Raw genomic sequence first — 24,814 nt, 5'->3', positions numbered from 1 at the left:
ATTGAAATTTTATGCAATATATATAGAGATTTTAACCTAATTAATAATATTCTAGAATATTTCACATAACCGTTTAGTAGTTTAGTCTCTGCGTTTGCTAAATGTCAAAAAATTCAATTTTTTTGAGAAAAATCAAAATTTTTCAAAAAATACGAAGTGAATTAAAATTTCCTGCAATATATATCGAGATTTCAACCCAATCAGTAACATTCTAGAATATTTTACATTTCCGTTTAGAAGTTTCCTCTCTGCGTTTGTCTAAATGTCAAAAAATTAAATTTTTTTGAGAAAAATTAAAATTTTTCAAAAAATTCCAAGTGTATTAAAATTTCCTGAAATGTATATCGAGATTTTAACCTAATTAATAATATTCTAGAATATTTCAGAAATCCATTTAGGAGTTTACGCTCCACGTTTGTTTAAATCTCAAAAAATCGCTATTTTATCGGTTTTCCTAGCCTAAATTCTATAAAACTATATAAAATATTGAATAAACTTAACAGAATTCTTTCTTTTTTGATTCTTTATCCAACGAAAAAAGAATGAGCCAAATCGGTTAAGATTTACTCGAGTTATTCAATTTTATCGAAAAACAGCCGATATTTCGAGAATATATATTCCGCACGGAGAAAAAAATGCTGTTGAATCAATGACATATGGGTTTGATTCATTGAATAGTGTCATAACGGGCTGCCTAACGTATATGCTGTTGTTTTGAAAGCACCGATTCTAATGATTCGATAGTATCACTTTCTTTGAAACAAAAGCATATTTCTCAAATTGACAGCATACTATGTTAATTCGAAGGTGAATCCTTTTGAATCAATAAACAAAATTTTTTAATTTAACAGTATATGCTTTTGAGTCAATGACTATAACTTTTAAATTTAAAAGCATCATTTTTATGATTCAAAAATTTGTACTCTTAATTTTTTTAGTTGTTGCTATCGATTGAATAACACCATACTGTTAATTCAATTCTTTTATGTGGTTAAATATATACCAACGATAAATTGAAAAAAGGAAATTTTTGTTCACATGTTTTTTATATACTATAATTAATTCTCACACCTTTAACACAACACTTTTTATACACATCTTTTTTTCAATTTTTCACACTAACATATACATCTTTATTATTATTTTCATTTTTTCCAACGGCTAAACACACACACACATACACATTCAAAAACACTTATCTTTTTTAGTCAGAAAAATACGGCTATTCCCAAGCGGTCACCCATCCATTTAGTAACCGCGACCAACGACGCTTAACTTCCGTGATAGACGAGAACCGCCGCGCTGCAATGTAATACATCCGCTTCTCAACGTTGGGCACTTACTTTATGGTTAAATACCGTGCTCGAGATTTTTCGCGTATATAAGGGAATTTATATAGGGAATTTATATTTAACTAGTCATTAATTAATTAAAAGAATTTAAATAATACTTTTTTATATTGGAATCTCAAAAACGACAGGTTTAATAAACATATAAATATATGTGGGTAAGTATTTCAATAAATTTAGTACCTGTCAATGTCTCAAAACATAGTGTTCTTATTTTTATAGCATATGCTATAGGCAGTCCGCAATAGCACCACTCATTGAAACGAAAGCATATGCTTTCGTTTTCAGAGCGCGCTTCTTTAGAGCAAACAATTTTTCATTTGATTTAAATTTACATGCATTTTCTTCAAATTTATCTATTAGATGCTTCAAATGAATAATGTCAAAGAAGCAATAAATTATTCTGTTGCTATGTACAGATGAACTATAGAAACAATTTGCACAATATCATTAATTCTACAGTACCGTACTTTTAATTTAAACAGTTTCATTTTTTCATTTTAAGCAATATACTTTTCGATTAATAAATGTGTCATTGAATCAATGACGGGGAATTCAATAGCATGGAGATATTTGATTCAACAGCACTTTTTTTTCAGTGCGGGTTTTTGCTTTTTACTTGGCGGCGATTCTCTACCGCGAATCTTGATTATTGTTAAAAAATCAATGTTATATTTTTGGTTGTTCAGTATGATTAATAAAATTATTCCTCTAAATGTTTTTTATATTTAACTTAATTTTGTATTGCTATTGTACGATATATAAATACTAAAAATAACAGTAATAAACAAATTTATTTCGAAAAACGTTAGTAAAAAAATATTTTTAAAAATTACGTAACAATGATAGAGAGGGGGGGGGGGAGGAATAAAATGATTTTGTTATAACCTGCTTTCCACTATGAGATTAATTATTTTTATAGCTAATACAAATATAGAAATAATAGACTATGCAAGAAATAGTCAGGGAATTTCATGAAAAGAACTGGAAAAATATATAAAAATAAATTTAATATTCTGTTTGTCTACAATAATTTATAAGTAACTATTTGTTATATTTTACAATGTTAAATTAATATTACTAATATAGATTGAACTTCAAAAAGTTTTATAGGAAAGTTGAATTGTACAAAATTTTAATCAAACATTCTGAATAAGTTAGCATTTTGAAACATTTTTATTCCTTTTTTGAAAATTACTTATACATATTTTAAAATATATATTTTCAAATTATTAGAAATTTGATGAAATTGTTTGTCTTGCAAATAAGGACAGTATTTTATGACGCTGAAAATTACTGGATTATGCCCTGAAAAACTGATTATTATCCGAAATTATGCGTTGAAAAATCAAAAAGTGCAAAATTGATGCTTTTGAAAGAAAAACGTTAATAAAACTTTTAACATAAGGTTAATTAAAAGTTGCATTATAAACGAATATATATATGGGGCATTCCACGCCAAGTCGGACACCTTTTGACTTTTGCATCTCCGATTTTTTTCAAATATTTTTTTTCTTTTAGTGCTCGTTGAAATGAGCTACCATGATTTTTTTCAAATTTTTTCATCAAGCGGTTTAAGAGATACAGGTTTTTGAAAAATCACGTTTTTTACGTAAATTTTTTTCTGAAATGCCAAAAATTGATCAATTTTGACGTTCGATATATGAAAATTTTTGTTTTTACACGTAGTTTTTGATAAAAATATTAAAAAATTTTTTTTTTAAATTTACCAAAAAAAATTTAAATTTTAAAAATAAAATTTAATTTTTAAGAATGTATGTATCGATCGATTTTTTTCAAAATTTTTTGTGAGAAACTGGTACTAAATTAAGAATTTTTAAGCATAGTCTGATGATGGGCAAACGATGGGATCTATTTGTTTCTGATTTTTCAATTTTTATATTTATAGCTAAAAGTATGAAAAATGAATGAATTATCGTAAGAATGCGATAGAGAAGGACAGACAAAGCTCCTGTCCTCTTCTATCTCATTGTTTTGTTATAAGTTCACGTCTTAAGATTTCATTGTGCGTTGGCCTTTTTCTATTTTACGCGCTGCGTTCATCCGCTACATCTCAAACCTTTAAAATATTTAAACGGTCACGAAATTAAATGTTTTTCTACATATGAATATGCTTTCTCAAAATTACAATAAAGTAATTAATATCCTGAACGTCTTGTAATTCATTTTTCATACTTTCAGCTATAAATATAAAAATTGAAAAATCAGAAACAAATAGATCCCATCGTTTGCCCATCATCAGACTAGGCTTAAAAATTCTTAATTTAGTACCAGTTTCTTACAAAAAATTTTGAAAAAAATCGATCGATACATACATTCTTAAAAATTAAATTTTATTTTTAAAATTTAAAATTTTTTTGGTAAATTTAAAAAAAAAATTTTTTAATATTTTTATCAAAAACTACGTGTAAAAACAAAAATTTTCATATATCGAACGTCAAAATTGATCAATTTTTGTCCGAGTTATAAGCATTTCAGAAAAAAATTTACGTAAAAAACGTGATTTTTCAAAAACCTGTATCTCTTAAACCGCTTAATGAAAAAATTTGAAAAAAATCATGGTATCTCATTTCATCGAGCACTAAAAGAAAAAAAATATTTGAAAAAAATCGGAGATGCAAAAGTCAAAAGGTGTCCGACTTGGCGTAGAATGCCCCATATATAGCTACACTGAAAAAAAAGTGCTGTTGAATCAAATATCTCCATGCTATTGAATTCCCCGTCATTGATTCAATGACACATTTATTAATCGAAAAGTATATTGCTTAAAATGAAAAAATGAAACTGTTTAAATTAAAAGTACGGTACTGTAGAATTAATGATATTGTGCAAATTGTTTCTATAGTTCATCTGTACATAGCAACAGAATAATTTATTGCTTCTTTGACATTATTCATTTGAAGCATCTAATAGATAAATTTGAAGAAAATGCATGTAAATTTAAATCAAATGAAAAATTGTTTGCTCTAAAGAAGCGCGCTCTGAAAACGAAAGCATATGCTTTCGTTTCAATGAGTGGTGCTATTGCGGACTGCCTATAGCATATGCTATAAAAATAAGAACACTATGTTTTGAGACATTGACAGGTACTAAATTTATTGAAATACTTACCCACATATATTTATATGTTTATTAAACCTGTCGTTTTTGAGATTCCAATATAAAAAAGTATTATTTAAATTCTTTTAATTAATTAATGACTAGTTAAATATAAATTCCCTATATAAATTCCCTTATATACGCGAAAAATCTCGAGCACGGTATTTAACCATAAAGTAAGTGCCCAACGTTGAGAAGCGGATGTATTACATTGCAGCGCGGCGGTTCTCGTCTATCACGGAAGTTAAGCGTCGTTGGTCGCGGTTACTAAATGGATGGGTGACCGCTTGGGAATAGCCGTATTTTTCTGACTAAAAAAGATAAGTGTTTTTGAATGTGTATGTGTGTGTGTGTTTAGCCGTTGGAAAAAATGAAAATAATAATAAAGATGTATATGTTAGTGTGAAAAATTGAAAAAAAGATGTGTATAAAAAGTGTTGTGTTAAAGGTGTGAGAATTAATTATAGTATATAAAAAACATGTGAACAAAAATTCCCTTTTTTCAATTTATCGTTGGTATATATTTAACCACATAAAAGAATTGAATTAACAGTATGGTGTTATTCAATTGATAGCAACAACTAAAAAAATTAAGAGTACAAATTTTTGAATCATAAAAATGATGCTTTTAAATTTAAAAGTTATAGTCATTGACTCAAAAGCATATACTGTTAAATTAAAAAATTTTGTTTATTGATTCAAAAGGATTCACCTTCGAATTAACATAGTATGCTGTCAATTTGAGAAATATGCTTTTGTTTCAAAGAAAGTGATACTATCGAATCATTAGAATCGGTGCTTTCAAAACAACAGCATATACGTTAGGCAGCCCGTTATGACACTATTCAATGAATCAAACCCATATGTCATTGATTCAACAGCATTTTTTTCTCCGTGTAGTAGTAAAAACTATTGTTAAAAATAGTTAATTTTACTATTGTGGTAGCAAAAATAACTATTTTGTATTAGTTGCAAACAAAATGAGACTTACTGTTTTTATATAGTAAATACAACCTCTGAAAGTTGTTACTTTTATGATTTATGTAGTTAAAACAACTATTTCTTACTAGTTGCAGAGAAAGAAAGAAATTTACTGTTTTCATATAGTAAAATCAATTGTTGAAAACAGTTATTTTTACTATTTATGCAGTTGAAAGATCATTTTTTTCTACAGAGAAAAAACGTGAGTGGTAAAAGCATCCACATATGTGCAGTTAAAAAAATATAGTTAAAACTACCATATTCAGCAGCATTTTAACTAAACTTCCATAGTTAGTGGAACTAAAATTGAATAGTAGGTTTTATGTAGTTAAAATTACTACTACACATTATTAATTAAAAATAGTTATTTTCGGAATTTCTGTAGTAGAAATATCAATTTCTTGCTATTTGCAAAATAAATTAAAATTTACTGTTCCAAAGAGTAAAAACAACCGCTGGAATTTGTTATTTTTGTTACTAGCTTTTAATAATTTATCTCTATGGTGGTAAGAAACATTTATTTTTATAACTACAAAAGTCATAAAAGTAACAATTTCTATGTTATTTTTACTATATGAAAATAGTAAGTTTAATTTTTTTATAACTAGTAAAAAGTGGATAATTTTACTACAGAAATTCTGAAAATAACTATTTTCAACAGTACTTTTAACTACTGCACTATCGTTGAGTCATTTAAAATCATATGCTGGATACAATTCAACTAAGTCCTTGAGCTTAAAAAATTAGTTACTGCAACTAAACGGAGTAGTTATTATGACTGAATCTAAGAAGAATATCCTCAAGTACAATGCCAGTCATCGTAGCGTGCGAGCGTGGTTAGGTGGTTAGGTTATCGGTTTGCGAATGTTAGGGTCGTGCGTTCAATCCCCGGCGTTTGGGTATTTTTCTCTGTTAGGTGTATAAGAATTTAATATATAAATTATATATGAACAAAAATAGGTAAGAGAAAATGTAAAAAAATGGACCTCAATAATAATAAAAAACAAATAAATAATTTCATTTTACTACTTTAAATAGTTAATTTAACTATTTTTTACAGTTGTTACAACTACAATTTGTTACGGGCGCCTATAGGAACTATGAAAATTTAGTTACTGCAACTAAATGAAGCAGTTAGTATGACTAACAACAAATAGTTAAGATAACTGTTTTAGTAGTTAAATTTACTGTAAAAATGGTATTTATTACTACATTTTACTGTTAGACTAACTATTCTGTCATAGTTCATTTTACTAAATAATGTTACGGGCGCCTATAGGAACTACAGGAAATAGTAAAAAAGTAGTCAAATTTACCATATTTTTTTTTGTGTGTGGGCTAAGACTAAATGTAACTTTGTTTTTAAAAAGGTCAAAAATTTCTTATAAAAAAATAAGCATATTTTCAAAACCGCGTGCTTGTTTAGAAATATGAACAGTAACGTTGCAGAGAATAATTTTTTGAAAAAATAAGCTATATTACAGTTAAATTGATTTTAAATGTAATTAAAATAACACAGGCACACAAAAAAAAAAAAGTGTCGTGGCCGAGACACTACAGTAGTATATTCCCATGTATTTTTGGCCGCTGAATCCGAATCTGAAGTCCGAATGCTCAAATTGGTTCTTTTTTATGAGTTATACTCAAAAAACGACTCAAAACACGAATTTGAACCAAAAAAATTAAAAATTTTTTTTGTGACATGACAATAGCATATTTCCATGTATTTTTTCCCGCTGAATCCGGATTCGAAGTCAGAATTGACAGATGTGCTCAAAATTATGAGCTACACTCAAAAAACGACTCAAAAAACCGAATTAAAATGACGAAAATGAAAAATTTTTTCTGTGACACTGCAAAAGTATATTCCTATGTATTTTTTCACGCTGAATCCGAATTCGAAGTCAAAATAGACAGATTTGCTCAAAATTTTGAGATAAACTCAAAAAACCACTCAAAAAAAGACTCAAAAAACCGAATTAAGATGAAAAAATTTTTTTATGACACTACACTACTATATTCCCATGTACTTTTTCCCGCTGAATCCGAATTCGCAGTCAGAATTGACAGATTTGCTCAAAATTTTGAGATAAGCTCAAAGAACTGATAAAAAAGCGATTTAAAATAAAGAAATGGAAATTTTTTGCTATGACACTACATTACAGTACAGTAGAACCTCGATTATCCGAGGTAATGTGGGGAAGAGGTACCTCGGATAATCGAAAACTCGGATAACACGGAAACAATGAAAATTTCAAAATTTTAAATTATTTTTTATGTGTTTAAAGTGTTAGAATAATATTAAATGACAAAAATGGACGAAATTTTAAATGCAATGATCACAAATAGTGGTTTTGTAAAATTTATTTTCCAAATTTAGTCGCTCGATTCGTTTTATCCGAGTTATTCCGCATTATCCGAGCATGTTTTGTGCCTCGGATAATCCGGAATCTCGGATAATCGAGGCTCGAATAACCGAGGTTCTACTGTATTTCCATATCGGATCTCGCATTTGAAGTCAGAATTGACAGATTTCTGACTGATTTGCTTAAAATTTTGAGATATACTCAAAAAACTGATAAAAATGTAATTTAATATGAATAAAGGAAATTTTTTGCTATGACACTACAAGTGGCTCAAAATTTTGGATTTCATTAAAAGTGCTCAAAAACATGCATGCTTGTACCTGTAACCAGGGTTTGAGTTCTAAAAAATTTTATGTTATTCTGATAATTCTAACATCGAGTTTGTATTCAGCGTATATAAAAATCATGGCAATACACTACAGAATACCAAAAAAATGAACTCTTTTGCATTAAATTAAATTTTGAGCATTTTTGGATTTAACTTAAAATTTTGAGCCAATTTAATAATTTTAACTTTGAATTTAGAAGAAGATGTAAAAACATGAGAATATACTAATGTAGTGTACTAGCAAGAAAAGTAGAGTTTCTTGACTTTAATTTTTGTAACTTAACAGATTTTCTTGTGTGTCTCAAAATTTTGAGCCATTAGAATGGAAATACTGGAAATACTGTAATGTAGAAATACTGTAATGTAGTGTCATAGCAAAAAATTTCCATTTCTTTATTTTAAATCGCTTTTTTTATCAGTTCTTTGAGCTTATCTCAAAATTTTGACCAAATCTGTCAATTCTGACTGCGAATTCGGATTCAGCGGAAAAAAGTACATGGGAATATAGTAGTGTAGTGTCATAAAAAATTCTTTCATCTTAATTCGGTTTCTTGAGTCTTTTTTTGAGTGGTTTTTTGAGTTTATCTCAATATTTTAAGCAAATCTGTCAATTTTGACTTCGAATTCGGATTCAGCATGAAAAAATACATAGGAATATACTTTTGCAGTGTCACAGAAAAAATTTTTCATTTTCGTCATTTTAATTCGGTTTTTTGAGTCGTTTTTTGAGTGTAGCTCATAATTTTGAGCACATCTGTCAATTCTGACTTCGAATCCGGATTCAGCGGGAAAAAATACATGGAAATATGCTATTGTCATGTCACAAAAAAAATTTTTAATTTTTTTGGTTCAAATTCGTGTTTTGAGTCGTTTTTTGAGTATAACTCATAAAAAAGAACCAATTTGAGCATTCGGACTTCAGATTCGGATTCAGCGGCCAAAAATACATGGGAATATACTACTGTAGTGTCTCGGCCACGACACTTTTTTTTTTTTGTGTGCCTGTGTAATTAATTAAATAATTTAATTAATTACCATTCTTAAAAATTTCTATAGAAACGATATGACAACAAAAGTAGATCATGTGTTAATTGTACAAAAAGAAATAAATATTTTGATTGTCAATTTCTTTCTCGAGAATTGATATTGCTGTTAATCTAAATAATATTAATAATAGGTAATATTTAAATTATTTATTTTATTATTAAATAAATTTTATTTATTTGTTACAAAGAAATAAATATAAATAATAAATCTTATAATTTAAAAATAAATTCAATTTCCGATTGCACTTACTTAGTTCAAAATCCTAGTTTATTTTACTTCGCCAGTTTCTAATTTAGCAAATTTTTATTTTCCAACGGGCGAAATAAACTATTTCTCTTATTTCGCCCGACATTGTGTACTATTATAACGGGCGAAATAAAAAATTTTTCTTATTCCGCCCGACATCGGGCGAAATAGCCACTTCGTTTTATTATAGCTGAAATGTTGAAAAGAGAGAAACAAAATAAATTCCTTCGTAAAAATATTTGGTGGCCCTGAAAAGGGCCGATTGATATAGACGAGCAGCGAAAATGTCTTTGAAGTAACATTATCTACTGCTTTGCAACTTTCTTAACCGCAGTCTTCCTGGGCTTCGGAGAAGCTTTCTTGGTAGCTGCAGGTGCCTTGGATTTCTTGGGAGAAGCCTTCGTAACTTTGGGTTTGGCAGCGGTAGATTTGGCCTTTGGCGGTTTGGCCGCGACCTTTGCTGGCTTCTTCTTCTCGGCTACTGCTGGTTTCTTAGCCTTTGGTGCTTTCGGCTTAGCTTTTCCCTCAGACTTGGCGACGTTCAATTTGAAGGAGCCCGCAGCACCTGTTCCCTTCGTTTGAATCAGGGTCTTGTTGGCGACGGCCGCTTTCAGGTACTTCCTGATGAAAGTAGCTTGCCTCTCAACGTCGACTACGTACTTGCCGGCAATGAACTTCTTGATGGCTTGCAGAGACGAACCTCCCTTCTCGTTCAAATGAGTGATGGCTGCAACGACCATCTCTGATGCTGGCGGATGAGCGGCCTTCACACGAGGCTGTTTCGACTTTGCAGCTCCCTCGGAAGGTGCAACTGCAGGCGCAACAGTGGATTCTGCTTTCTCTGCCATTTTAAAATTGAATTTCTAGTTTATATTCAAAATTGAAGACTAACTTTAGGATGCACTCGATGCAACTAGTCAGGCTGTAATGAAAAAATTTCCAGGTTCGCGGCGACATAGTAAAAGGCACGAACGGTGAAGAAAGGCCCACATTGCAAATGAACGTCGATTTCTCTGAACTTGGGCAAACTTGGAACTATATTTCAAATTTTTAACAGACAAATAATAATTTGTTTATAAACTTTTAAATCACTAAAATAATGGTTGATAACTGTAATAAGTTTCAGATGTAATTGATTAATTTTTTTTGATTTATAGAAAGTGGATGAGTAAATAAACATATTTTTCAAAATTTTGAACATTATACTTTGTGACACTGTCATTAGTAAAGATTGATATAATTATACGCAGGGTTGCTACGATTTTCGTTCAATAAAATTCCATAACTTTTCCAGGTTTTCCAGGGCTCATATTTTTTACTTGTTTTATTTCTTTATTTCAATTTATGTACTTTATTCTATTTAGCGATATGATGATGTTGGTGAACCAGTCCATTGTAATGTAAAAAAACAATGAAATATTTTTTTTCATTCATTTCTTTTTTCCATAATCGAATAGAAATTATTATTAAAATACTAAGTAAATAAAAATTTCTATGAAAACAGTGAAATGATACTTTTTTGTGTAAAACGAAATTGTAAATTTAATAAAAACACACACAGAAAATGTATACTTGTCTCACAGCCAAATATAAATTTATTTGTTCCGAATAAAATGTCCACACATTACAATGACAATTTCATCAAGAAATTCAAACCTTTTTTACTTTTTGATATACCGTAAACTGGAGCTATTAGGAGCACATTGAAGGGTTAAATAATTGTCTTGATCAAAGCTGGAATTTTAAGAAAAAAAGACGCATTTTTTCGAACTTACAAAATGGGGCTCAAAAGTAAACACAGAATATAAAACAAATGTAGAAACAAAGTTAGAAGAGCGAATGTGTGTTTTAAACGTTGCTGGTATCATCAGTTGAGGTCGATGATGGAATCACTGGTCGTTTTTTGCGACTAGTCTTTTCGAACTATCTTTGAACACTAAAAACTGAGTAAAAACCAAATAAGGTGATAAAAAACAAAATAAATTACGAAAAACTTACGTTTTGACAATACACTTTAACAATTCGGAAGAAATAATTGTGTTCCTTATATATACCCGCCGTTTGTGAATTTTGGTTTTTGTTTCTAAAATCTTACTGTAAATAAAAAAAAACATATTTATTACTTAGTGAACTCAATAAAGTTTCCCATAAGAAATCCCATTAATAAAAAACAATATATTTGAGAAGTTAAAAATAAATCAACTTACCTCAGCAATCAAATATTTTCCACGTTTGAAACTTCACTAAAACACATTTAGTCACTTACAAGCTACTATTGTTCACAAAATAATTAATAGTCACAATTATTGCATTGAAAAGTATTGCTAGTTACCGCAGCAACAATTTTTCAAAAGCAAGTATCACAATTTATCAATAAACGGCGCTGATAGCATCAACTCCACCCGAAAACAGAATTTTGTTCCTAATAGCCCCAGTTTACAGGTAGGTAAACCTACAAGTACCACTTTCACAAAAAAATTTTTTTTTTATACCAGAATTAAGAACTAATTTAGTGCTAATTTAGTACCATATTTAAAAATTTAGAGCTGCTAAACTTTTTAAAAAAACGTATGGTACTGCCAGCTTGACGTATAGCTACAAGTACCATACCCTAAAAAATAACAATTTTTAAAAAACTTTTCCACAGGAATTTAGAACTAATTTAGTGCTCTAACATAGCATTAAAAAGAATTTTCCAAAAACTACCCTTAATCTCAAAAACTACCTAACGAAAAAAAAATATTTTTTCAAAATTTTTTTCACAAAAATTTAGAACTAATTTAGTGCTCTCACATAGAATTAAAAGGATTATTTTATAAAAACTACCCTTAACCTCAAAAACTACCTAATAAAAATTAAGAAACAAATTTAAAAAAAAAAATTTTCGATAGAATTTTAAAGCTAATAAAGTTTTCAAACTTAGTACTGAAAGATGTTTTCCAAAAACTAATTTTAACCTGAGCTAATTTAGTGCTCAAACAATGCACAAGAAAAATTTTCCACAAAACTACCTTTTACCTCAAAAACTACAAGAAAACAAAGACATAATTATTTCTTAAAAATTTTTTCAGAGCAATTTAGAGATAATTTTGTGCTCAAGAATAGAAATTAAAAGTAATTCACAAAAACTACCTTTTACCTCAAAAACTATCTACAGGAATTTAAAAGGCACATATTTTCAAAATTCTATTTATAGGATTTTAGAACCAAATTAGTGCTCTAATATAGCATTAAAAAGAATTTTCCAAAAACTACCCTTAATCTCAAAACTACCTAACGAAAAAAAAATATTTTTTCAAAATTTTTTTCACAGAAATTTAGAACTAATTTAGTGCTCCCACATAGAATTAAAAGGAGTATTTTACAAAAACTACCCTTAACCTCAAAAACTACCTAGCAAACATAAAAATGTATATTTTTTCAAAACTTTTTTCAATTGAATTTAGAGCTAATTTAGTGCTCTAACAGAGCATTAAAAAGAATTTTCTAAAAAATACTCCTAACCTAAAAAAGTAGACAAAGGAAATAAAAAGGCATTTTTTAAAATTCTTTTTTCACAACAATTTAGAACTAATTAAGTGCTAATTTACTACCATATATAAAAATTTAGAGCTGTTAAACTTCTTAAGGAAATGTATAGTACTACATATGCTTGACGTATAGCTCCAAGTACCATACCCTAAAAAATAACAATTTTTAAAAAACTTTTCCACAGGAATTTAGAACTAATTTAGTGCTTATCTAGTACGATATATAAAAAATTAGAGCTGTTAAATTTTTTAAGAAAACGTATGGTACTACATATGCTTGACGTATAGCTACAAGTACCATACCTTAAAAAATAACAATTTTTAAAAAACTTTTCCACAGGAATTTAGAACTAATTTAGTGCTAATTTAGTACCATATATAGAAAATTTGAACTGTTAAATTTTTTAAGAAAACGTATGGTACACTAAAAAGTAAGAATTTTTAAAAATCTTTTTCACAGGAATAGAGAATTAATTTAGTGCTTTAACATATCATTAAGAAGAATTTTCCAAAAAACTATCCTCAACCTCTTAAACTACCTAACACAAATAAAAAGGCATATTTTTCAAAAACTTTTTCCATAGGAAAAATATTTTTTGCAACACTAACCTGTAAAATTGAATTTTACACACTGAAAACAGTGTGTAAAGTGATTTTCAGTGCGTAAAATGATTACTTTACGCATTCTAGTGTCAGTAAATTTTTGTTTCGAAAATTCTCAATAATCAAATAAACGAAATATTATTTCAATATAAATATTTTTAAAAATTCTGAAGTGTAGTAAAAGTTATAAACGTTAGTTAAATATGTAGAAAAGCAAAAATTATTTTTTAATACAGAACATAATATTACACAATCTAAATATGAATTAGAAATTTCTATACTAAGTAGAAAAAAATGGAAACGTTTACTAATTCGAGACGCATGCTTATTCCCGAAATCTTTTTTGACCAAATAGTTATTTGATATAAAACTAGTTTACTTAAAATTCACATAATATGCACATTATTTGACATAAATTTCATTGCACACAAAAACCATTTAACATAAATATCATTTGTCATAGAATTCATTAAACAGAAATATTATGTTACATAAAACTCAGGTAACTTAATTCGCATTTGACATAAAAATTATGTAATACATAAATTTCTATTGACATAAAAATCATTTAACATATATTTCTTTTGACATAAAATTCATTTAACGTAAATTTTATTTGTTATAAAATTCATTTGACATCAATTTCATTTGGCATAAATGTCATTTAACGTAATTCTCATTTGACATAAATATCATTAGACATAAAATTAGCTTGACATAAATTTCATTTGACGTGAATATCATTTAACATAATTATTATTTAACGTAAAATTAAATTTATATAAATTTCATTTAGCATAAATTTCATTTAACATAATTCTCATTTGGCATAAAATTTACTTGACATAAATTTCATTTGGTATAAATCCCATTTAACATAATTTTCATTTGACATAAAGTTCATTTGACATAAAAGAAATTTAACACAATTCTCATTTGTCATAAAAGTCATTCAACAAAATTCTCATTTGACATAAAAATCATTTTACACAAATTACATTTTACATAACAATATCGGCGCGAATTTTAAAAGTAACCAATTATATATTATCAACAACATTGTGATTCGCCAATTTTGAAATTCGCGCCTATATTTCCATGTCAAATGATCTGTATGTAAAATAAAATCTATGACGAATGAATTTTATGTCAAATGAGAATTATGTGTAATGAGTTATCCTTCAAATGAAATTGATATCAAGTGAACTTTATGTCAAATGAAAATTATGTTAAATGGGATTTATACCAAATGAAATTTATGTCAAGTAAATTTTATGCCAAATGAGAATTATGTTAAATGGAATTCATGGTAAATGAATAAATTATGTTAAATGATATTCACGTCAAATGAAATTTATGTCAAGCTAATTTTATGTCTAATGATATTTATGTCAAATGAGAATTACGTTAAATGACATTTATGCCAAATGAAATTGAAGTCAAATGAATTTTATAACAAATAAAATTTACGTTAAATGAATTTTATGTCAAAAGAAATTTATGTTAAATGATTTTTATGTCAATAGAAATTTATGTATTACATAATTTTTATGTCAAATGCGAATTAAGTTACCTGAGTTTTATGTAACATAATATTTCTGTGTAATGAATTCTATGACAAATGATATTTATGTTAAATCGTTTTTGTGAACAATGAAATTTATGTCGAATAATGTGCATATTATGTGAATTTTAAGTTAAGTAGTTTTATATCAAATACATACTTGGTCAAAAAAGATTTCGGGAATAAGTATGCGTCTCACTAATTCAATAGAACAATTTGCTAATTTCTAGTATAAACCTACTCAATTAACACTAGAAACTTAGTAATTTTATAGAAGAAAACCAATTATACGTATGCAAAGAGTTACATTTAATTAGTAGGGGAGAGGTACGCGCGTTGAGACACTAAGATATTATAACCTGTGTAACTGATAATACCAAAAATTCTATTGGCATTTTGTCGTATCATTAATACCAAACTTTTTAATTAAAAAAAGCGCAATAACTCCTGTTTTTTTTGGTAGAACTAGAGCGAACCAATTTTTTAGTTAAAAAAAGTGTTTTTCAGAATTTCTGTTTAGTGTATTTACCATGTACTTTTTAGTGGCAGAAAAAATTGCGGATAACATTTACATATCAATTTTGGTTCTACTTTAAAGTTCCGACGAAAATTTAGACATACGTTAACATCTACAAATAATTTCAAAGCTTTAAAAAAATAACAGCAAGGTCTGCACGTTGAGACACACTGTGGTACGCAGGTTAAAACGCTCACGGTTTGAAAATAGTACTGTCATTAAAATTGATTTTGAATCCACAATTTTTAAGCGTTTTACATGTTCTTCACCTGTAAAAATTGCGAATATAAAAATTTCGATTAATTATTTTTGTGCAAAATAAAATTTTATTTTTTATTTATTTTTTTAAGTTAATTTTTAATGTTTTAATTTTTTTTCTTTGAGTTAAGACCATCAAAATAAGTAAATAAACAACAAACAATTAGAATCTGACGTAATTATTCATTTTGTTTCAATTTAAAATAAATTATTATGGGTGTCTCAACGTGCGTACCAATTTTTTTTTGGTCAAAAATAACATGTTTAAAAAATCAGCTATAAATTTTTCAATTTTGTCCAAAAAAAATAACTTTCTTTGGTAATGTTGTAGCCCTGGACAATACTTTTAAGAAAGCATTTCGAATTTTTCGCTAAATTTTGTTTTTTAAAAATTATAACTGAAAAACAGAACCCGTCTCAACGTGCGTACCTCTCCCCTAAGTATTTTACAATAAAGTTAGTAGACTCTCACTAATACATGAGTTCTTTTAGACTAAAATGTAGTACAATTTTTATAGGTTTGAGATTAAATGCAGCTTTTTGTAAAAATCTATTAAATGCCATTCTAGAGCACTAAATTAGCTATAAATTCATAAGAAATTTTTTTTAAAAATTTTGCCTTTTTATTTTCTGTAGGTAGGTAGTTTTTGAGGTTGATGATAGTTTTTGGAAAATTCTTCTTAATGCTATGTTAGAGCACTAAATTAATTCTCAATTCCGGTGAAAAAGATTTTTAAAAATTCTTACTTTTTAGTGTAAGGAACTATGAAACTGAAGTTACCAACTTTTGCTCGACGAAAAATATAATACGTAACAATTTCTATTTCCCCGCCTCAGATCCAATTTTTTTCACTTTTATTATAAATACTAATGTTAGAAGCCATTAGAAATTATTTTCAAGTGGAACCAGGTCGGGGAGGGCAACGATTTTGACTTTTTTTTGTCACAGATTTTTCGAAAATTCAGAAATTTCGAAGGCAATGATTTTGATTTTTGTCGCGGATTTTTCGGAAAATCCATAACAAAAGATCAAAATCGTTGCCCTCCCCGACCTGGTTCCACTTGAAAATAATTTCTAATGGCTTCTAATATTAGTATCTATAATAAATGTGGAAAAAAATTGAATCTGAGGCGGGGAAATTGTTACGTATTATATTTTTCGTCGAACAAACGTTGGTAACTTCAGTTTCATAAGGAACTTATAGCTATATACGTCAAGCCTGTAGTACCATACATTTTCTTAAGATGTTTAACAGCTCTAAATTTTTATATATGGTACTAAATTAGCACAAAATTAAATCTAAATTCCTGTGGAAAAGTTTTTTAAAAATTGTTATTTTTTAAGGTATGGTACTTGTAGCTATACGTCAAGCATATGTAGTACCATACGTTTTCTTAAAAAATTTAACAGCTCTAATTTTTTATATATCGTACTAGATAAGCACTAAATTAGTTCTAAATTCCTGTGGAAAAGTTTTTTAAAAATTGTTATTTTTTAGGGTATGGTACTTGGAGCTATACGTCAAGCATATGTAGTACTATACATTTCCTTAAGAAGTTTAACAGCTCTAAATTTTTATATATGGTAGTAAATTAGCACTTAATTAGTTCTAAATTGTTGTGAAAAAAGAATTTTAAAAAATGCCTTTTTATTTCCTTTGTCTACTTTTTTAGGTTAGGAGTATTTTTTAGAAAATTCTTTTTAATGCTCTGTTAGAGCACTAAATTAGCTCTAAATTCAATTGAAAAAAGTTTTGAAAAAATATACATTTTTATGTTTGCTAGGTAGTTTTTGAGGTTAAGGGTAGTTTTTGTAAAATACTCCTTTTAATTCTATGTGGGAGCACTAAATTAGTTCTAAATTTCTGTGAAAAAAATTTTGAAAAAATATTTTTTTTTCGTTAGGTAGTTTTGAGATTAAGGGTAGTTTTTGGAAAATTCTTTTTAATGCTATATTAGAGCACTAATTTGGTTCTAAAATCCTATAAATAGAATTTTGAAAATATGTGCCTTTTAAATTCCTGTAGATAGTTTTTGAGGTAAAAGGTAGTTTTTGTGAATTACTTTTAATTTCTATTCTTGAGCACAAAATTATCTCTAAATTGCTCTGAAAAAATTTTTAAGAAATAATTATGTCTTTGTTTTCTTGTAGTTTTTGAGGTAAAAGGTAGTTTTGTGGAAAATTTTTCTTGTGCATTGTTTGAGCACTAAATTAGCTCAGGTTAAAATTAGTTTTTGGAAAACATCTTTCAGTACTAAGTTTGAAAACTTTATTAGCTTTAAAATTCTATCGAAAAATTTTTTTTTTAAATTTGTTTCTTAATTTTTATTAGGTAGTTTTTGAGGTTAAGGGTAGTTTTTATAAAATAATCCTTTTAATTCTATGTGAGAGCACTAAATTAGTTCTAAATTTTTGTGAAAAAAATTTTGAAAAAATATTTTTTTTTCGTTAGGTAGTTTTTGAGATTAAGGGTAGTTTTTGGAAAATTCTTTTTAATGCTATGTTAGAGCACTAAATTAGTTCTAAATTCCTGTGGAAAAGTTTTTTAAAAATTGTTATTTTTTAGGGTATGGTACTTGTAGCTATACGTCAAGCTGGCAGTACCATACGTTTTTTTAAAAAGTTTAGCAGCTCTAAATTTTTAAATATGGTACTAAATTAGCACTAAATTAGTTCTTAATTCTGGTATAAAAAAAAAATTTTTTTGTGAAAGTGGTACTTGTAGGTTTACCTACCTCCAGTTTACGGTAGTTAGCTGGAATTTAAACCATGTCTTCTAAAAAATCGTGCTTTTGTCTAATTACACCAGATGTGATAAAAGCAGGGTATAAAACTAAATATTGAAATGTTTATTAGATCAAAAAGAATGAGTACACTGCGAAAGCTATCATTCATTTCTATCAGCACCTTTTAAACAAAATATTGACGATGTAAAAAAAATTATTGCAATTTCAACAATTTCCTAATTGAATGGGTTATGCTCTGATCATGTACTTTTCGTTATTATTGTCGCGTCTACGAGTACAGCTTGTATGCTGTCGATGGACCAATTTATTGTTACTAATTGCTCGACGATTTCTTGTTGCTTGTTCGTTGATTACTATGTATTATATACTTGTTACAATAAAAAGTAATTATTACAAAAAAAATCTCGTCCGATCACCAAAGTTAAGCGACATTGAGCGCGGTTAGTACTTGGATGGGTTGACTTTTTTTTAAATTAAAAACTTTATCCAATAAAATTATATTTACCTACATATGTGGACGTCCACATGAAAAGGGCCCATATTGTCGGTTCTAGTTTTCGAGATAATCGCAATTTAGTAATTTTGGTGCAAAATCTTAATTTTTTTTTATTTTTTATTATCAATCGATAATTTAACTGTTTGATTTCATTGGTTCTTTAGAAAAATGAAAAGGGCCCATTTTGTCGGTCATTTGCAAAAGTAATCCGTATTTTAAAAATGGAGGTGTGGAAAAGTTTCAAACCTCTTGATTTTTCATCTTTAAGGTGTCCTGGACTGTAAACAATTCTTATCTGAATAACTTCTATAGAAGAACCAGAGATATTGATGTTAGAGTCTTTTTTTCGTAATTGTCGAAATGAAAATTTGGATATTGCGTCAATTTTTTCCTAATAGAGACTGTCAAAAAATTTTAAATAATTTTAATATCTATTCTTTTTCTTCAAATGACACAATAAAATTGTACCTAATCATTAATCTTTTAAAAAAATGGTTTCTTAATAGAAAAACTGTCCTTTTTAGAAAAGGGCCCATATTGTCGATTGCTCGAATTTTCAAAAGCAAGAGGGGAGGGGGGAATGGTTTCAAAAATTAAAAACCTATTGGTTTTTTATCTTAAAAGTTCCCTGAACTGCAAACAATTATTATCTGAATAACTTCCAAGAAGAACCAGAGATACAACAATTAGTTGGTATCGCAATCTTTAATTCCGTTTTTCTCGAAATGACGTTTTTGGCGTTCTAAACTTTGAAACTCAGCGAATTTTTAACCAAAAAAGTTCTTAGACCACTCAAAATTTTCCAAATTTTGCCAGGAATACGCCCATATAGATAACTCCAATAGTGCCATAATGGGCCCTTTTCATGTGGACGTCCACATATATAGTCTATTGCAATTCGTTTACTCGCATTATTTTATTATATCAAATTAGCATTTACTTTTTAGACAAAACTAAGGTTTTAATCAACGTAAAAAAGCTCTTTATTGTCAGCAGGTATATATTCATAAATACACTGTTTCTATATTTTAATATAAAAAAAATTTCTTGAACTAGATACTATTATATACTCAATTTCTACAAGTGACTTCATGAAAGTTAGTTCTACATACTACACACAAATATCTAAATTCTGTCAGTAAAAAAATTTTCAGTAATAATTGTTTAGAACTAAATAATTCTTTCGTAAAAATAATTGTTGGCCCTGAAAAGGGCCGATTGTTTTTTGAGAATGGTGGTCAAGATTTACTTGGAGCTGGTGTACTTGGTGACAGCCTTGGTGCCTTCAGAGACGGCGTGCTTGGCGAGTTCACCAGGAAGGAGAAGCCTGACGGCAGTTTGGATCTCCCGGGAGGTGATGGTGGACCTCTTGTTGTAGTGGGCCAAGCGGGAGGATTCGGCAGCGATGCGCTCGAAGATGTCGTTCACGAACGAATTCATGATGCTCATGGCCTTGCTGGAGACTCCAGTGTCGGGGTGCACTTGCTTCAACACTTTGTAGATGTAGATGGCATAGCTCTCCTTCCTCTTGCGCTTCTTCTTCTTGTCGGTCTTGGTAATGTTCTTTTGAGCCTTGCCGGCTTTCTTCACGGCTTTACCACTGGCTTTAGGAGGCATGGTTAGTTTTCAGAGAAAAGTACGTCTGAACTCGAAGAGAACACAAAGCGAATTGACGTTAAGCAGCGGAAACTGCCCTATTTACGTTCTCTTACAGTTGTGCTCCTACATTTTGATTGGTGCGGGGACTCACTGCAACCATCTGCCACTCACGACAAAGAGAGGGGAGCGCAAGTTGTGGGCGTGACCTGTGGAGAGAGCGTAAATAGGCGGATTTCAGGCGCAGAACATCATTCGCTTTGTATTCTTCGTTGTGTTTACTTCGTTAATTCAAAACTAAATCAAAAATGTCAGGACGTGGCAAAGGTGGCAAAACCAAGGGAAAGTCAAAGACCCGCTCCAACCGGGCTGGACTCCAGTTCCCAGTCGGTCGTATCCATCGGCTTTTGCGCAAAGGAAACTACGCCGAGCGTGTGGGTGCAGGTGCTCCAGTTTACCTAGCCGCAGTTATGGAATACTTGGCTGCCGAAGTCTTGGAGTTGGCCGGAAACGCAGCTCGTGACAACAAGAAGTCGAGAATCATCCCCCGTCATCTCCAACTCGCCATCAGGAACGACGAGGAATTGAACAAGCTTCTCTCTGGAGTCACCATCGCCCAGGGTGGTGTTCTCCCCAACATCCAAGCTGTTCTTTTGCCCAAGAAAACCGAAAAGAAAGCTTAAATTTTCTACCCACCTTTCAAACAATCGGCCCTTTTCAGGGCCACCAAATATTTTTACGTTTGAATTCTATGTTCTTTACATTAATATTTAAAGGACAACTAATATTAATAATAATTTAATTATTTGGAAAATACATCAAAAATTGTAACAAAATACTTGAAAAAAATAATTGTTTTTAATTAAATTTTACAAAATTTCAATTATTTTATTTTTCGATATAAAAAATGGTGGAAATAGCACGTAATAACGTACTAGGCCGTAATTGTGTACATTTATTTACCTTATTCGTAATCAGCGACCTCGAAAACAGTTTAATATAATTGTGTGAGACATTTTTTTGATAAGATAATGTATAGTGCCTGAGATTTAATGTAATAAAAGTATCCTTCAAAAAAGTCTAGTTTTGAGCAGCCATATTGGATTTTGGTTTCTGAATTTTTAAAATTTGGATTCAGCGTCGAAAATACCATAAATAACGTATGTGTTAAAAATAGTTATTTTCGGAATTTCTGTAGTACCTACTTTTTAAAATTATTTTTTACAGATTTTAACGAATTAGCAAAAATTCATGGATATTTTCTGAAAAAATGATATTAACATATTTTAATGTCAGTAAAAATATTTCCATCCTAATTTAAAATGTATACTGAAAGGTAAGGTGGAATTGACCATTGCAGTACTTTTTTAAAATTTTGATAAATATAAGAAGTAAATTGAAATTTGTTATATAGATTTTAATTTTAAGCTTTTGTAAAAATAAGCCTATTCGCAAGAGCTATGAATTATTTTCGACTTGACTACTATTCTAAATACTTATATTTGAGACAAAGAAAATTCTTTCGTAAAAAGTAATTGGTGGCCCTGAAAAGGGCCGTTTGTTTTCAATCTTCCACTATCAATTTTATTTCACTTTACTTCTTGGCAACCCTCTTTGCCGCGGGCTTCTTCGCTTTGGGTGCCGCAGCCTTCTTGGGCGAAGCTTTGGCCGCCTTCTTGGGAGCAGCCTTGGTCACCTTGGGTTTGGCGGTGGTGGACTTGGCCTTCGGTGGCTTGGCCGCAACCTTCGGGGTCTTCTTCTTCTCGGCGACGGCTTTCTTGGTCTTGGCTGCCACGGCCTTCTTCGGAGAAGCTGCTTTCTTGGCCTTTGGTGCTGCAGCAGCTTTGGGTTTGGCGGCAGTCTTGGTCTTGGGCTTGGCTTTGGCCTTGCCCTCGGCCTTGGCGACGTTCAACTTGAAGGACCCTGCAGCGCCCTTGCCCTTGGTCTGGATCAGAGCCTTGCTGGCGACTGCAGCCTTCAGGTACTTTCTGATGAAGGGAGCCTGCTTCTCGACATCGACTTTGTAGGTGGCGGCGATGTACTTCTTGATGGCTTGGAGCGAAGAGCCGCCTCTCTCCTTCAAAGTGGCGATGGCCGCGTTCACCATCTCCGACGCTGGCGGGTGACTGGCCTTGGCGCGGGGCTTCTGCGCCTTGGCTGCTTTCTTCGGAGTTGCCACTGCAGGTACAGCTGGGGATTCTACCTTGTCTGCCATTTTACTAAAGTGGTTTTCGAAAAACTACAAAAAATGTTCAATAACTTGGAGATGCTTTCAACTCAAGCGTTCAAACAGTTATAAACACATTTTCCTGCGCTCATCGACATAGTAAAACGCACGGACGGTGAAGAAAGGCCCCAGCGATCGTTGGCTTTCTACCGTTTTAATTCTCGGTAACTTGGGTACACCATACAAAATTTTATTCACCTTTTTGATCTTTAATTATTCTTCTCCACTTGCAAATAGATTGAATTTCAATTATGCGATTATTCTAGTTTTCTAATATTAGGAAAAGCATTACACTGTCATTGGGTTTTTCGTTAAAAATGAGCAATTTTCAAGACTCTGCTTTTAGTGATCATTCTTAACAAGTTCAGAAAATTATAAAAAACAAGTGAACAAATTGATTTGTTTAAAAATTGGCCTTGAAATTTAATGCTCTATTTATCTCCCTTTCTGGATAGAAAAGTTATTTTACTTTGAATTATAAATTGAAGGAGGTACGGTTCCTGCAGTTTGTGTATGAGTTCTTACTTTCGGCACAAAATGCAGACGCATAGTGTGCATTGTCTAGATCAATAATAAAAAGTTTTTAACAATTTTTTCAACATTATTTATATCTAATTTAATAAATTATTTGAATATTTTATTGTGTCATAGAAATTTACTTTGAATGATGGATTTGAAAACAGTCAAATATATATTTCATTGCCGTTTAACGCAGTATTATCATTTTTTTACTTTCTTGTATACCTGTATTATGCTTGAAAAAAGTTGGAAGTTTTTTTTTAGTTTTTATACTGTGTGCAATTAAAAACAAATAAAAACCTTACATTTATTAATTGAATGTTTAATAATAATAATAACTATGAAATTGTAAAAGAATAAAATTTATGTTTAAAATAATTATGGCCCGTATGAATTTACGTTTAGGATTGGTAATATATTTTCGAACGTTATTTACAATGTAAAATTACGTTACGTTACGCAAATTTAGAAAGTAAATAATTATACTAAGGAATAGAAATAAAAACTTTTTGTATGCAAATTTGTTTAAATTGCAAACTAAAAATTGTAGCGATAAAAATATCGCAAATATTGGTTTCGGTGTATGAGCGAAGTTTATATTTACATGTGTGTAATATAAGAAGATGCTACGAATTTTGACGTACTTTGACGAATTCTTATGCGGTTTCCTAAAAAATGTCGTCGTCTTCCGTAAGAAAAAGCATTTTTTTTCGACATGTAACTTGTGTGCGAATTTATATATGGTGAAACGATATCCGTCTATTGGCCTTGATGTAATTTGCGTCACATTTCATTGAACAATTGCGTCTAAATGGAAGGATATTTCTCATAAGGAAATTCATCAAAACATCAATTCAGCATAAGGATGAAAGAGATGTATTTTAATTAACAAATCCTTCAATTATCACGCATATATTTGGACCTTATGACGATGTCGAAGCAATGTTCCCGCCACTGAGCCTTTTTTGATGAAAAATGCAATAGAGGAATAAGCGACAAACAGACAAATTAATACGTAAGATATTCTCGATTAAATAATATAAGGAAATGAATGATAACTAAACTTTTATCAAATTATTTTTATATTTTATAATGTCATTATTTTATGATTTTATGTAATTATATGATTTCGTGTGTTGTGTGTTAGTGATAATGTAAATTTATATCGATCATGACGTCATGATTTATAGTGAATTGTAGAATGTAAATTATTATCTTGGCCCTTTACTTGACTTCTATTAAATAAATGAATGTATTAATTTGTGCCATTATTCGAAAGGGTTTATTTTTCCTTTTCTAATTCCATAATTCAATTAAAT

At 29.6% G+C, this 24,814-nt stretch overlaps 4 protein-coding genes across 4 annotated transcripts; 1 reads left to right on the top strand and 3 right to left on the bottom strand.

Moving 5' to 3' along the window:
* Positions 1 to 9,742: 9,742 nt before the first annotated feature.
* Positions 9,743 to 10,451, bottom strand: LOC122510961 (histone H1A, sperm-like). The gene has a single exon (XM_043625927.1). The coding sequence runs from the start codon at positions 10,283 to 10,285 to the stop codon at positions 9,743 to 9,745; it is 543 nt and encodes a 180-aa protein (XP_043481862.1). The 5' UTR covers positions 10,286 to 10,451.
* A 9,903-nt stretch (positions 10,452 to 20,354) lies between these two features.
* Positions 20,355 to 20,836, bottom strand: LOC122510956 (histone H2B). The gene has a single exon (XM_043625922.1). The coding sequence runs from the start codon at positions 20,768 to 20,770 to the stop codon at positions 20,399 to 20,401; it is 372 nt and encodes a 123-aa protein (XP_043481857.1). The 5' UTR covers positions 20,771 to 20,836; the 3' UTR covers positions 20,355 to 20,398.
* A 151-nt stretch (positions 20,837 to 20,987) lies between these two features.
* On the top strand, positions 20,988 to 21,749 carry LOC122510952 (histone H2A-like). The gene has a single exon (XM_043625919.1). It carries the CDS (start codon positions 21,058 to 21,060, stop codon positions 21,430 to 21,432), a length of 375 nt encoding a protein of 124 aa, XP_043481854.1. The 5' UTR covers positions 20,988 to 21,057; the 3' UTR covers positions 21,433 to 21,749.
* A 541-nt stretch (positions 21,750 to 22,290) lies between these two features.
* Positions 22,291 to 23,061, bottom strand: LOC122510949 (histone H1B-like). The gene has a single exon (XM_043625916.1). It carries the CDS (start codon positions 22,962 to 22,964, stop codon positions 22,344 to 22,346), a length of 621 nt encoding a protein of 206 aa, XP_043481851.1. The 5' UTR covers positions 22,965 to 23,061; the 3' UTR covers positions 22,291 to 22,343.
* Positions 23,062 to 24,814: the final 1,753 nt, after the last annotated feature.

Source organism: Leptopilina heterotoma, unplaced genomic scaffold, assembly GCF_015476425.1.
Source record: "Leptopilina heterotoma isolate Lh14 unplaced genomic scaffold, ASM1547642v1 Lhet_78, whole genome shotgun sequence".
In the NCBI taxonomy this organism is placed as follows: domain Eukaryota; kingdom Metazoa; phylum Arthropoda; class Insecta; order Hymenoptera; family Figitidae; genus Leptopilina; species Leptopilina heterotoma.
Note: the sequence above shows the minus strand (reverse complement) of the source record. Positions and strands in the feature narration are given on the sequence as shown.

Bases quoted from the DNA above. Each gene is read 5' to 3' on its own strand.
- LOC122510961 (XM_043625927.1), bottom strand. From the start codon at position 10,285: ATGGCAGAGAAAGCAGAATCCACTGTTGCGCCTGCAGTTGCACCTTCC.
- LOC122510956 (XM_043625922.1), bottom strand. From the start codon at position 20,770: ATGCCTCCTAAAGCCAGTGGTAAAGCCGTGAAGAAAGCCGGCAAGGCT.
- LOC122510952 (XM_043625919.1), top strand. From the start codon at position 21,058: ATGTCAGGACGTGGCAAAGGTGGCAAAACCAAGGGAAAGTCAAAGACC.
- LOC122510949 (XM_043625916.1), bottom strand. From the start codon at position 22,964: ATGGCAGACAAGGTAGAATCCCCAGCTGTACCTGCAGTGGCAACTCCG.